The following is a 14,876-nucleotide window of genomic DNA, read 5'->3' on the forward strand; positions in this document are numbered from 1 at the left end:
GGCATCTACCACCTGTCTGGGCAACCTGTCCCAATGTTTCACCACTATGATCATAAAAAATGTTCTTTTTTATGTCCCATCTAAATCTATCCTCTTTCAGTTTAAAACCATTACCCTTCGTCCTATCACAACAGGCTCTACTAAAAAAATCTGTCCCCATCTTTCTTATAAGACCCCTTTAAGTATTGAAAGGCTGCAATAAGGTCTCCCCAGAGCCCTCTCCCCTCTGAACAACCCCAAATCTCTCAGCCTTTCCTCGTAGAAGTATTCCATCCCTCTGATCATTTTTGTGGCCTTCCTGTGGACCTGCAACAGGTCCATGTCTTTCCTGAACGGAGGACTCCAGGGTTGGATGCAGTACTCCAGGTGGGGTCTCATCAGAGCAGAACAGAGGAGCAAATATCAGCAGCTTTATATGTTTAAAGAGAAATGAAATATATACTCTTCACCGTCCTAATCTTCACTTAAATGCAGGGCTTGGGGTTACATTTCTTTAATAATTTACACAGGGTTTAATAATTCATCACAGGAGTATATTTTGAGTGGTTTTAAGTCGTATTTTTCTTTTCTATTCCAATGTTGCTTCTTAAAACTAAGCAACAACTACAAACTATAAGAATTAGAGGAGTAAAAGCTTTTAATCTTTGATCTAATAGGTAAAATCTTGGTTCCTCTGCCTTCAGTGTGACAATCAGGAGTAAACACCAGCATTGTGATCTCTTGACACCCTTTAGCAGTGGTTTTCAGACTGTGGTTCATGTATTATTTCTAAAAGATCTGTGCAAGATAACCAAGAAATGTGAGCTCATGATTAAGCAGCTTGAATTTACCATATAGAGATCTTTACTTTGTAAAGGTAAGCAAATAGAAAAAGCTCAGAAATTATTGCCATGAGATAACTTCTTCAAGGCTCCATTTTCACACCTCTCCTGCATTAGAAAGATGTCCAAGACCAGAATAATTTCAAACAGTAGTGTCTACCATACCTGGTGGACCTCTTTCTAGTCTACAGGCAAGAGCATAGACAGGAGCAGCGCTCTCACACCTGTCTTCAATTTCCTCCCTAAACACCATCTGAGTGACCAATATCTTTACCATAAGTGGGAAGAGGAGGGTGGATCATGAATAACCCATGATTTTTGGGTGACCACTATAGCCCACCATTCCTGAAGCAAAAGTAAAAAATGGTATGGGCTGCTCAGCAAAATGCTCTCTACCTTATGCCCATTAAAACAAAAACATAGGAATTACTTTTCAGTTAAAAACAGTATTAAATAATACATAAAGCCTATACAATAGGCATAAAACTTTTGTAACTTTTTAACTTCTCTGTTTTTCATTTTAAAGGTAAGAGAGACAAATACAGTCAGACTTATGTATACCTTAAGTATTCTACAGCACAGCTGCTTTATGTAATTATTTATGTAATTATTCTCATGTATTGTCATGGAGCTACATGCTGCTGTGATATGGAGGACATACCTTTCACGATTTTGCCCAGCAGATCATTTCTACAATTGATATGGGTCCACCACAAGACAAAAAGACAGTGAACATTAAGTATATCTTCAGTGGAGAGAGGCTATGTACGCTGCCCTGTCCTCACTACTCATCTGCTGTGTCCTGGCTCCTCGCACTAGTCTAGTCTCTGTTTCCTCCAATTCACATGATGAGGTTCACGTTTCACAGGAGAATAAAAAAGCTCTAAATATCACATTATTCACTGAAAACAGTAATTCTTTAAAGAGTAAAGTAGAACCAAATGCAAAAGTTATTTCAAGATTATAGCAATCACGTAACAAACATACAGTTAAGAAGAGAATGAAGTACAAAAATCCAAGTCCTGAGAGAAATGGACAGAAAGCCATAGTCCAGAAAACAGAACAAACTATTAAAATAACTGACATAACAAAATTACAAACCCCAGCTAGAACAAATGGTGAAACTAATACACCACTCCCAGGAGGTTTAGGATTTTATCAACTTGTAGTGCATTTGAAATTGCTCTCTGAGCTACCCTTCCTTCTTCCTGACTGTAGACAAACAAGGACACACTAAATATTGAATATATTTCATTAAGCTAATATAGGGCAGGGTAACAAAGCCTGAATAGCTTGTTACATCTGGGTTCAGCTTGCTCAGTATCATCAGTGCCCAGTCGTTCACTCAATTCTGCAGTCAATGCTTTTGTGACTGCCCTGTGCTACTCTTGGCCCTCTTGGATCCGTAGAGGTTTTTCTATACTATCTTCTCATGCTCAAGAGGAGGTTTCACCTACGCTTCCTACAACTGTGTTTAACCCATTCTTCCACTTAAACCCCAACTTAGTTGAAATAACAAAGCTGTATTATCAAAGCATGTTTTTGTTGAACAGATGTTCTTCCTCCCACACCTATTTCATTATAGGCTGATCTCTCCTACCCTCCTCATCCTGATAACAGTGTTTTTATAGCCAGCTCCCTTTGCTGATTTTAGCCAAGTTTCTAGGACACAATGTTTTAATTTAAACATAGTTCCAGTCCTATGATTTTATTTTCCATGTATGTGAACTTGCTCTTCTATAACCCAGAAGCATGCTAATCTATTTAAAAACATTTACCTAACCTTTGTTTGTCCAAGAGGTTTTCCACTACATCCCCTTTTCACCGTGCAGGTAGTCCAAGACCACAGTTGCCTCATGACTCTGCCCCACTTTTCAGCAGGCTATAGCATATTATTATGCATAAGCTGCATTCTCTAATAAGATTGCATTATTGGACATGTGCTTGCTGTGTGGTGAGGAACTCCAGGAAGAATTTGAACTCCATAAAAACCTTTCCAAGGATCAATACAACTCCACAGCACCAGTACGGAAAAGTAGAGTTGGGGCTGTACCCCATGAGAGTCTTTAATAAACAAGGTTCTCACTACTCCCTCATGCACCTTATTTGTCACATTTTTCAGCATCATGGAGGGTAAATGAGCGACTAAAGGAACGACTCATTTAGATGCCCTTTGTAACCCCTAGGACAGCTGACAGCAAAGATACGTAAGTCTCTGGAGGTGTGTGCTTCTTCACCTAATTTACACAGGGAGTCTAGATGGCTACTTTGCCAAGTAAGCATTGGAAGTTAACGTCCATGAGGTGAATTACATTTTGAGACCCCTCTCTAGTTTCCCCTTTCTGACAATCATCAGTTCTGTCCAAATTTCTTGTCCCTAATTAATTACACTTTTCTGGTAAATGTTTTCCTCCACACTGCAGAAATTGTTCTTGCAATTCCATGCAGCAACTTTTTGTTTCTACCTGGTTAAACCTGATCATATAAGGGTGCAGCTCCAGCTTCATCAATGGCCCACCAGAGACAGAGCACCATTAGCAATGACATGCTTGATAGCTCATTCATTGAGAACAGGATAATGCAAGTGAAAATAAAAATGAGCAAACTAAAAAGCACTAATAGGAGGTTCTGTTCCATTTTTTTACTTGTTCTAATTTAACAGAAACCCCTACATGTTAATTTGAACTCTTGGTTTCTCCATATTTTTTACCCTTAATTATGTTTAGCCATAGCAGCACTATAAAACTAATCACAGAGGGTGGATCAGAGCACAGTCAGTGTTCAGAGAAAATCGTTCCATGATCTCCTTGACCCTAAAGGGATTTTCCATCTCATAAAACACAGATTGCTAAATACATGAAATAGAAAAATAAATGTTACAGGCCCTACATATAACAAGAGTTTTAACTAAATAATCTTGGCAATCAATCCCAATGCAAAGGGTTTGCAAAAGCCAAACTGGGAAAGTCAAAACCCTGAATTAGATTAGTGCTGGCGAAGGGAGTGGTTTCCTGTGCTCTGTAGCAGCTTTCCATCCCTACCGCAGCACAGACTGCCTCACGCTGGAGTAATCTTTCAGGGATAAGGCATGTATGTAGTTTTACTAAATAAGCCACATTCTTGTCTGCCTGCCGAGGGCTGCTTTCCACCTCCTCAGTGTCAGGGTCTGGCTGCAGAGAACATTTCATCAGTGGGATAAAGGTGGCTTCAGCAACCACATCAACAATGTAATTTGTAAAATTCCCGCTTAGGATTCTTAATGAAACGGTTACTGAAAGCTGCCTGGAATGTTAGGCATGTATTCTTTCCTCTTTTATTGTCCTGTTCTTTCTATTTTACTCTGCTGCTCTGAATTTCCTTTCCTCATTTTTAAGGGTTTATGGAATATACATGTTGCCTCTTAGAAAAAGTGCAGAAAAAGCAGGCAAACTGATGAGGCGTGACAACAAAATTGCACTATGTAGCTTCTCTGCATTTTGCCTTGCACAATATTGCTAGGAGTAGCATTCTTCATTGACCTCCTTCTGTCTCCCTGAAGAACCTCCAAACCTGCTCATTTGACTTGAGTCACAGCTCCCCAATGAATGAAAGTGTCTGGCATTAAGGCACTGCTGAAGAATCCATTTTTTTCAAAAAAAAAAAAAAGATTTTATTAGAAAATTACTTTGAAAAAAATCAACAGATGGCAAATGTAATCCAATTTTTGCCTCTCAAAAAAAAAAAAAAAATTGTCCACGGACAACCAGCCAAATTCTGTTCTGATACACATACTTGTCTCCTGACTTCAACTGGGATTATGTGGGATGTAAATTTGCGCATAGCTGGCTTAAGGCATCTTAGCTGCTTGTCTGTCTGCTAGGAGAGAACACTACTAGATTCCTAGAAAAGGTTTACAGCAGAGAAGTGATATACTGTGTTCCAAGTGAGCAAGTATTACAGTCATCCAACAAGACACAGTTTAATTTTAATAAGCCTGCCTCTGAACGAGAAGCCAGATACAACAATCAGAGTAACAGGCTTCCACTATGTAAGCAGTAACCCATTCATACATCTTGTTAGAAATATATGCAACATACCAGAAACTCCTGCTGGTGTCTTTATGAATTTTCCATTAAAATGAGCAATCACTGCTTCACATTTTTCTGTTGACTCCATCCTAAGAAAATAAAGAATAATTTACATAAATTAAACACTCATCCAGATTCCCATGTTTGTGATTTTTTTAAACATATTTCTTGCTTTTTCTCACTTCACTTTTGTGGCTTGCTTTCCCATGTGTGAGCAATAGAGAGGAAATTTTCTAAGAACACACAACTTCAGAAAGCTAAAACTAAACTCTGTTAACATTTTATGCACTCTGATGCCAAAGTCAGTGCCAAACTGCAGATACAATATCCTTATTTACTTAGAAATGGGGCAGAACACAGCTTGTTCTGTAGTACAAAGTACCTATGCTGTCTCGAAGGAAGCAGAAAGACTGACCCACAGTCATTCATAACTAAATCCCTAGTGTCCATGATACATAAAACAAATGTTAATGCCACTTTTGGTGGAGTATTCCGAAGTGTCTGTACAGTTCAAGACTAATAAACTCAAATATAAACATGACCAACCACATGACTCAAACTGCCCGTGCAGCTTTTAGCTTATACATATCATCCCAACCTAATGATGCACCTATCCCTTATTTAATAGTCTCCAAATTACCTCCAAAACAGGAACCAGTAACAGAACAGCTGGGATGGCTACTGAGAATTTATCCAGCATCTTGAACAGGTTTGTGCACTTATGTTGTCAAAACTAGACTTAATAGACTGGGTGGACTACAGGTGAGCTAGTTTGAGTCTGGGAGTGGCTCTGCAGGTTGCAGCTACATCCTTACGCCGCAATGCAGATGTCGGTCCTAACTGCCAGCTTGGACTAAGTTACAACAGACAACTGAGACATGCAAATATAACAAAATATATGTTAAAAGAAGACTATATTTTGCAGATGTCTGAAAGATGATACTCGGATAATGTTGAAAAGAGATTTTCTTTCTATTTGTTCATTAAGTTCTGTAATTCAGATCCATTAGGCCAATGGCCTCAGCAGCAAAGCAGCAGCACTACAAATTACGAAGTCATGGCATCATTTTAATTCTGATGGCCTTTCTGCACAGGCTGGTGAAATACAGTCATAGACAGCAAGCAAAATCGTCAAAATGCCAGACTGCACGGGAAGTTTTCTTCATGGTTTCACAAATACCTTCTAGAGAATTTTAAGAAGCTCTGGATTGTTGGATCTGCATCAAAGAAATATTTTTTTTTTCTGTCTCACATGAAACAAACAATATAATTTAGTTTCACACTCAAGTCTGGATTTGATAAAACATATTACTCCCCTTATTAGGTTAAATAAAGTGTTCCAAAAGGCAAGAAATTAAAATACTTAAGGTCTACATATTTCTTAGACAATTTTGATTTTAACCAATATTTATCCAAAAATGTTCCAATACCTACCTTGAGAGGGGGAGAAATTCTGATTAGATATGACAGGAACAGCTGATTTCATAAATTATGTATAATATATGTATGTGGATAAAAAATACATATATATAAAAATAAATTTATGTACATATATATATAACATATACTGTATAATAGCGAACCTATTGAGAAAATACTTACTTTAAAACTAATCTCTTTTAATGTCTTCAATACAAGTGAGGTTTTGGATATACAAAAGTCTTTTGGACTTTTACAAATAATTCTAAAACTATTCCAGCTATGTTAGAATAAAAGTATTCCTAAAACACCACTGATTCAAGGTAGAATTGGCAAGCAAGCTTAAGGAGAAAAGACTGAATAAATTCATAATGCCTACTGAATTTTAGCTTGGGTGTTACTGGATTCTGCCCTTCGTAATACCAAAAAGTTAAAGTTGCATTTAAGCAAGTATCAGTATTAAAAGTATATATAACTTCTGGATATATATTGCTTTGTACATCATCCATATTCTGTGTATACTTGCATGCAGTTTGCACTCAAATACTTATGCATGTGCTTATATGAAAAAATACAAATGTATGAATGAAATAAAAATCCAATTAAATTTACACCAAAAATATCACAAATACTTATTGATTTATTTAAAGGAGACAGGAAGAGATTGTTGGGTTTGCACTCTTAAATAAAGGAATATAATCCCATTGTTTCTAATTTTGTTCCTTTGTTTTATCTTCTTGAAGCTGGACAGTTTTCCAGCTAATAAATGGGTGGGTGGGTGGGTGTGTGTGTGTTAAAAAAAAAAATAATCACAGAGCTGTGAACTAGCCATAGTCAACTCCCAGGGAAACCAATTGCTAAAAATTTTGGCTTCACCAGGAGATACAATTTGCTCAGTTTTTTTCTGTGCACTAATTTTAGATGCTGCTATTTGTTCAAATACAGAGCTATTGTCATACCAGATGAACATATGAATTATTAGAATTTGACCGTTGACAGAGATTTTACAACATATTTTGAGAATTCCAATTCTTTGCTCAAAGCATGACCCTATTTTTGATGATAGAAATCTCCAATCTAAAGTCTCCAAATTTCAATTGTCATACTAGGTTTAAAGCAGGACTTAACAAGAGAGAAAAAAATATTAGAAAGGCACAGAAAAGGCTTTGATGAAGAGACCTCAGAATAAATAACTCAATTAACTAGAGAAAAAGTAGGTTCACGTGGACAGAATATTTGGGAGGTATCTAATAATTTATGGAAAATATTTGTTCTTGTTGATTTGGGAGAGATGCTTGACTGAACTATCAAATATTTAAGGTGAGATTTACTGTAAGTGAATAAAAATATTTTCTTTCCTAGATGACACCATGTTAATGAGCCAGAAAACTCAAAAGGCTGAAGTTCAAAGGGCAATACCGAGTCTATTTTCTCAGAGAAACTCATGAAGAAAAAAAAGCAAAAAAAAAAGGGGGGGGGGGGGGGGGAATTCTTCCTTATGGTCTCCTCTCTTGAATTCAAGCTTCAAAAGCCAGAAATGTTACAGAAGTTTCTGTGAAGCACTGCATAACTCTTGCTTACTGGTTTAGAAATAGAGGAGAAAAGAGAAGTACAGAGAAGAGGAGGAAGTAGTGGAGAGTGAACTCTTGTTCTAGATAGTTGTCCAATAAGAGAAATAGATTCAGATTTGGCCATCTAAGCAAGCTGAGACAGACATATTTGTTTTACCAAAGAAAGAATTAACAAAACCCTGCTGGCATCTCCATCTAGATCTCCTTTTTCTTTAAAAGCTTGATCCTTTTCAATAATTTCTGCCTTTTCCTCCTATTCCTGGCTTTTTAATTAAAAAAAGGAAAAAAAAACCCCGCCAACGTGGCTAACGCCACTGAAGTACCTTGCAAAGCCAACACCACGGCTTGTCCCACTTGAGTCCCGCAGTATCCTCGTAGAGATAACCTGCCCAAACGGTTTCAGCATGTTCTCAAGCTCCTGTTCGTCCATCGAAAGTGGCAAATTGGAAATGTACAAGTTAGTCGGATCTTGTTCTTGTTGCTGAAAGAGAATTAAAAACAATTGTTACTGCTGTTGCCACTGGAAAGACATTTTGAATATAAAGTATAACAACAATTACATATAACTACTGGTACAGAATTTTCCTTCTCAGGCCCCTTTCTAAAGGCTGCTCTACTCTAATATTAGTGACCTCCATCCTTCTGTCACTGTACACAGCATTCCTGAGAAAAGCTCCCCTCCTCCTATTACTGCTGACAACAACATTTTTTAAGTGGAGATAAAGGTGAATAATTGACCAGTTTATAGTCTGTATTACTACTTCATGTTTCAGAGTTTCCTGAAAGAAAATTTTAAAAAGGAAAAACAAGATAAAGGAAAGAAATTAGCTGGCAAGGAAACACAAGACTGGTGGAAAGAGCTAAAAAAGCCAGATGTAAATCAAAAAGAGAAAAGCCTGGAATGACAATTTGAAAATAACATGGGGAAAAAAGGAGACAATGCATTCAGGAACACGTACATCAACAAAATATTACCTAAAGAATAGGCTGATAACACAGAGAAGTGAGTTGGACAGTGTCGTCTTCTCCCCCACACAAACATTTTTGAGATTTCATCAAACTTTTACATTATGCATACAGACAATACAAAAGTCTTCTAAAAACTTTCTCTAGAAACAGACAAAATAACAGAGGAGGGCAGCCAGGAGATGAGGGATTACAGAGGAGGCAAATGTACATGTCTGCCATTCCCCTGACCTTAGACTATCTACTCTGTGTGACCTACCTAGGTACCACGAAATTCCATCTCAATCAAAGAAACATTTTTGTTGAAATTTATCATTTCCAGTGTTTGTCTGCAGATTCTCTGGCTGTGGTGAGGGAGCATCCCTTACACTCCCCTCATACCGCCAATTGCTGGCCATGCTCCATGATGAAATACATTCTTACTCCACACAGATCCGTATGATTTGGCCCTTACAGTTGTGCAAAGCCTGGATGTCATCATTGTGGCTCCCTGTACAGACCTAAGTCTCTGCAGGACACCTATATTCAGTAGAACTTTTTTGGTATTAGGAATTACATGATCTGAAACAAATACAATTTTATTGGCATAGTCCTCAGCATATTTTCATTCTGTACAAGAGGGCTAACTGACTTACAATGAAGTTTGAATCAAACCAGAAAACAAAAAACCAAAACCACAACACTTTCCTACTGGAATTAAAGCATTTATTAAAGTGATTATAGCTGTACAGGTGGTGATACGTTCTTACACAGATTAGGCATCAATTTGTCCTTAAACTCCCCCTATATTAACAATATCGCTGTATCTGTGGTAGCATATTGCATAATACAACAACTTGCTACCCTGGATATCACCTCTCAGTTGGGGTTAGTTTTCCCTAGGACCAACAAAGAAAAAAACAGTCGGGACTTTGGGGGGGTGGGAGGCTGCAGCCTTCAGGCACAAAAGTTAATTATCCTTTTTCAAAAACTAATGAAACTTAAGAATGGGGAAGAAAATTCTATGTTTATGGACCTTCACTGTTTGCATTTTTACCCTCAGTTTCACGTTCAGATAGAAAGGGCTAGTGTTTTTAAGTTTTCTGTAAGGGTTTTAAAAGAAATTTCAGCATCAAAGGCCCTATAAAAGGGAAATGTGCTCCCATTACATCCTCCTGATCTGCACCCTATGCCACTGATATGATTGTAATTCCTAGTCACACTGAAATCCCACATACCTTACAAAACACAAATTTTTCCAAGTTCTCATGTGTTGTCCTCGTCAGTCCCTCTACAGTCCATTACAAATGGCATTTGCTGCTATGTACGTTTTCCTTTTTGTTATCTAGTGGGAATATCCCCTCTCCCAAAATAATACTGAATCTATAGAGTACACACAGAAGTTTATGACTGAAATTATGTTAGAATATCTGAGTTCCTTTTCATATTAGAAAAATAAGCAGAAAGAGAAGACAAGAAAATGGATTAACTGAGAGGCCAGAGCTTAATATTCATTGCTGGGCAAGGTTCAGCCAGGAGGGAAAACCTATGTTACAGTAGTTACATCTCGGACACACAGTGCAATTTCCTCAGGTCAGGAATGTGAGATGAAGACAGCTTTAATGTTTTTAGAATTAGTTTGTTACTTAGAGTGCCTTAGTCAATTTTGTTTTGTACCTTGAGATATGTAGGCTTACTTCCCTCTTTAATGAGCACTATTAGCAAAAGCTTTACAGGAGGTTTTAGCCACAGGAATTACAAAATTGCATTTGTAGCTATAGAATAATTTCCTGAAACTCCAAATAGTATTTGAAAGAAAAAAAAATTTCATTTTTTACTTATTATAAGCTGTAAAATATATTGCACACCAATATCCTAAAACTTCCCTAAATAACCTAAAACAGTATACAACCTGGAAAATGAGACCCTTTCCACATTTTCATCTAATTTGCTAATGGTTTTATTCTATAACAACATCAAGTCTGAATTATATTATAAAACTATTCTCATTAAAAAGCCTAACAACATTTGGGAAGATAAAAAAGGGCTCCATTTTGTTCACACTAATAAAAATGTAATTTACATGCAAAAAAGAAATACTTACATTCAGAAACACCTAATAGAGAAAGAAATTCAGTCAACTGAAGAATGTCAGAGCAACCTGTTTTATTCAGGTAACGGAGGAGGAGATCGCATTCGCCTTCTCTCAGGCTCCTAATTCCAGCCTTGGGGGTTACCACACTTTCACATTATACAGGCAGTGATTCAAGATGAGAGACCATGAGCTTTCCTTGACAAAAGGGACACAAAGACCTACTGCAAATCACTGTAACACATGAAGATCTTCCTCCACGCATGCTGGGAAGCTCGATTCCTGTACCTATCCCACCTAGCAGAGAAAGCTTCATGCCATAAAGTCATGTAATGATGTTGTCAGAGAAGGGAACGCTCAACTTTGAAAGAATATTAGTGACTTTACCACTCACCTACACTGCAAATCCCTTAGGAATGGAGGGAAAAAAAAAAAAAAAAAGCATATCCGAGGAAATTGTTCTAAGGAAATTGCTTTCTCTGAACAGAAAGCATTTTGTGATGGAAAAATTTGGCAGCCCATGAAACAATCCATATTTTGCATTAGTAACTAGATCAGGTTTTGGGCAGGTGCATGCCGAACGGGTGACTGGAAAGGAGTTATTTCTGCTTTCCTGACCCTTTCTCCATGTCAGTCTGTTACAGCCTGAATACTCCCAGGGATTCGGTTATTTCTGCTTTTGATTCTTCCATGGGATATACTGACCACAATTGAAGAAGGGGAGTTTGAAGGCACTTGTACATACATCCATAGCTAGAACTGCTAAAGATGGCAGACATGGGAGAGAAAAAGCAAAAAAGCAGCCAATGGATGAGGATGTCACACTGAAATCCTGGAATATGAGTTGAAATTTCGTTCCTCTGTAATTCTCCCAGAACAAAATAGTTGAAATGCCAACACATTCCACAGCACACCACGGTTGTATCTGATCTGCAGCTGCAAACCCACCACCACCCTGGGGAGCACCAGGAGTTCAGCTATAAGGACAAATCATAGAAGATATCAAGTCAGAGGGGACCCATAAGGATCATTGAGTCCAACTAGGTCAGGGTAGATTAATTTAATCTACTTCTTCACTTTGCAGGAAAAAAAAGACTGCCCTTGGTTCTCAAAAGAGCTCATTTACAATACTAGGACAATACTGTTGGGCTAGACCTAAAGCAAGACTGATCTCTTCCTAGAGTGTATTTGGAATTCTATACAGTTTGGCAGCAGAACAATTATACCTATTAACGTGCAAAACACCTCCTCCCCTCCTGTTAATTACTTACGTCACTGTGCAGCTTCTGTCATCTCCACAAGACTACTAAACCTTAAAACAGCTATCTGGGCATGTTTTGGGAGATCACAAGCAGCAAGTAATTTCCTTTCCCTTAGAACACACTGGATTTCCAAGCTGACTTCCAAATGGCAGCCACAAACTAGGCTTCCTCATCCATCTCTATCCTGTCTTACACAAAAGGCACTGTATAAACAGATGCTCACTTTTATACAAGGTTTTGGCATAGAAAATGGTTAAACAGTTAAAAATGCAGGAAGTTAGGAGAGAGACAAACTTTTTTTACTTGTCCCTCTATCTCTCTGGCAAACAGCAGTTTAATACATTCAGTGCTGTGATTTCCTTCCTTACTGAAACCTGTCTTATCATAGTTTTAATTCACATAGTTATTATAGTTCTGTTTCAGGAACTAGGAAAAAAAAATCCTTTGATATGTGAGTTTCTAATTTTTATTCTGAAATTCATCACAAAAGAGAAAATGGCAAAAATATCTGCAAACGTAACAACCCAGCTCAAACCTTGCCTATACACTGTAACTGTTCTGAGTACTTTCAAAGGCAGGGTTTTTTCCTGTGCTTAAAATCCATGAAATCATATAAGCTGCTTTCACCTTAGAAATCTTAAGTACCTTGAAATTAGTTGTACCATTCTATGGGAATGATAAAAAAAATAATTACTTAAGTCTTTACTACTACTACTTCAAGGTAGCAAGCTAACATTAAAATATAAACCACTGAACCATAGAGATTTTTTTTTTTGAAATTCTGCGTGATTTAGGAATTAATTTGAGAGTCTTCATATCTCATGCAGGGTCTCCTCAGTTAACAGAACCTGAAACAGGTCCTGAAAGACACTGAAAGTGCTCGGTATTTGCAGATCATGGGCAATGTCAGGGAATTTGTGGGCTATTGTACGTATCTGTATTATTGAGGAAACTAGGAAGCTGTATTTTTAGCAATTCACAGCAGTAAGTTTCTATTGGTCTTTTCTCATCAAACACCTTTAGCCTCATCTCCAGAACTTCACTATCAGAGCATAATAATACAAAGATGCAGATTAATGCACTTCTTACTCCTAAGAAGCACTTACAGCACTAACTTAATAAGCTGACTACAAGATACAGTATTTCTCATAAAAGGGATAGGAATAATCAACTGCTAATGCTCATTTCTGTAGAAAAGTCGTGATCAGGAGTCCTACATAATGTGAAATGGTCTACTATCATCTGAAAGAAATTAACAAAAACCTCCCTGTGCGTGTGGAACTGTTCCTAAATTGCAAGCAAGAAACTTGGCAAAACGATAGGACATCTGTTTTCTCTTGCCCTGTGTGAGGTCAGAGCGAACAGATAGCCATTCAGAAACATGTGACTAGGCGCTGCTCACAGCATGGAAGATCCTCTGGCTGATAGGGAAGGGATTAAATGCTTGTCTGCCTTCATGTAGAAACTACTTTAAAATTTACAACTGGCCTGCGTCTCACTCAAATATGTCTGTTTTAGCCACAGTTTTAATACTGTCTGACCACAGACTGTTAACAAGACAATTCACTGGAAAAATCACTACCATCATCTTCACTTGTTCTCCAGTATTGCATAAACACTATATATGATTAATACACTAAATATTTTAATTAATTTTCACAGGCACATCTGTATTGCATAGAGGAATAAGAACTGTATGAAAAGGAATTTTTAACTGAAGTAAGCATTGTGTTCAAGTTTGCAATCAGATTATCACTGCAATCACACACTCCCTTTTTATTCCTTGGCATTCTTGCTTTCCCTTTGCTAGAAGGGCACCAGGGTGCTCCCTGGGAGTCCTGCTCATGGATTCCACTGCTTTCAATAGAAAGCTGAAAACGCCCACCACGGCTCAAAACAGGGCACTGGACCCTTGTCAGAACAAGCCCCAGCACTGCTTAGCAACTGAGATAAGACTTTTGTGGGTTGAAGCTGTGTACTCAAGGGAAGTGGTTGATAACCATCTTATTTAATGTAAATGCAATTCCTGAAATGATGGTCATTTAGGCCCCAGGTAAGCAAAATTTGTCTTACCTTTGATTTTTTTTTTATAATTACTTTTAAGAACTTTTAGGAATAAAAGGAGGAAAATTTATTATATTTACTTAAAATAGTCTATTACAGTAGAATTCAATACTATTGCCTCCAGAGTGTACTACAAACTAGGTACAACCAAAACTTTTCTTACAAGACAGTTGGTAAAAACTGCTGTAGAAATCTGCTTGAGTCAGTTCCTGTTTACCTGTTATCTGTTCTTTGGCTTTCAGAAGCCCAGATACAGAATTAAAAAAAAATTGCAATATGCCTACCTTCTCTAGTTAGATTAAGTGCACTAGCTATTTTTTTACTTTACTCTGTAGGAACGAAAACTTAATTCTCCAGAAGGTCACCACAATGAAGACAAGTACAAAAAGCAACACATTATTAAAAGTCATAAAAGTTAACTATTTCTCATTTTTGCTAACTCAAAACCATACTCTTTGTCAGTGAGGTAAAAGAACACTGCCTTTAATACATTACTTTTAATAGCTGTGGAAAAGCCTTGATTTCTGTTACAGAGATGAGGACAAGTGGCTAAGCAGCCCTTCCTCCCCAAAAACCCCATACCTGCTGTGCATTTCACACTGTATGTAGTGTGACAGTTCATATTTTCCAAATAT

General features: G+C 37.5%; 1 protein-coding gene across 1 annotated transcript in view; it reads right to left on the reverse strand.

The window, feature by feature from the left end:
- Positions 1–4,897: 4,897 nt before the first annotated feature.
- Positions 4,898–14,876, reverse strand: part of LOC104465544 (RNA-binding motif, single-stranded-interacting protein 1) — a gene marked incomplete at its 3' end in the record, with an annotated part of 44,538 nt that continues 34,559 nt past the window's right edge. Inside the window, exons 4-5 of the mRNA XM_010078635.1 lie at positions 8,202–8,359; positions 4,898–4,977 (exon numbers count right to left, since the gene is read on the reverse strand). Coding sequence (XP_010076937.1) covers positions 4,898–4,977; positions 8,202–8,359 — 238 coding nt within the window. The remainder of the gene's footprint in view (positions 4,978–8,201; positions 8,360–14,876) is intronic.

The sequence above is a fragment of the Pterocles gutturalis genome, unplaced genomic scaffold (assembly GCF_000699245.1).
Source record: "Pterocles gutturalis isolate BGI_N339 unplaced genomic scaffold, ASM69924v1 scaffold9403, whole genome shotgun sequence".
In the NCBI taxonomy this organism is placed as follows: domain Eukaryota; kingdom Metazoa; phylum Chordata; class Aves; order Pterocliformes; family Pteroclidae; genus Pterocles; species Pterocles gutturalis.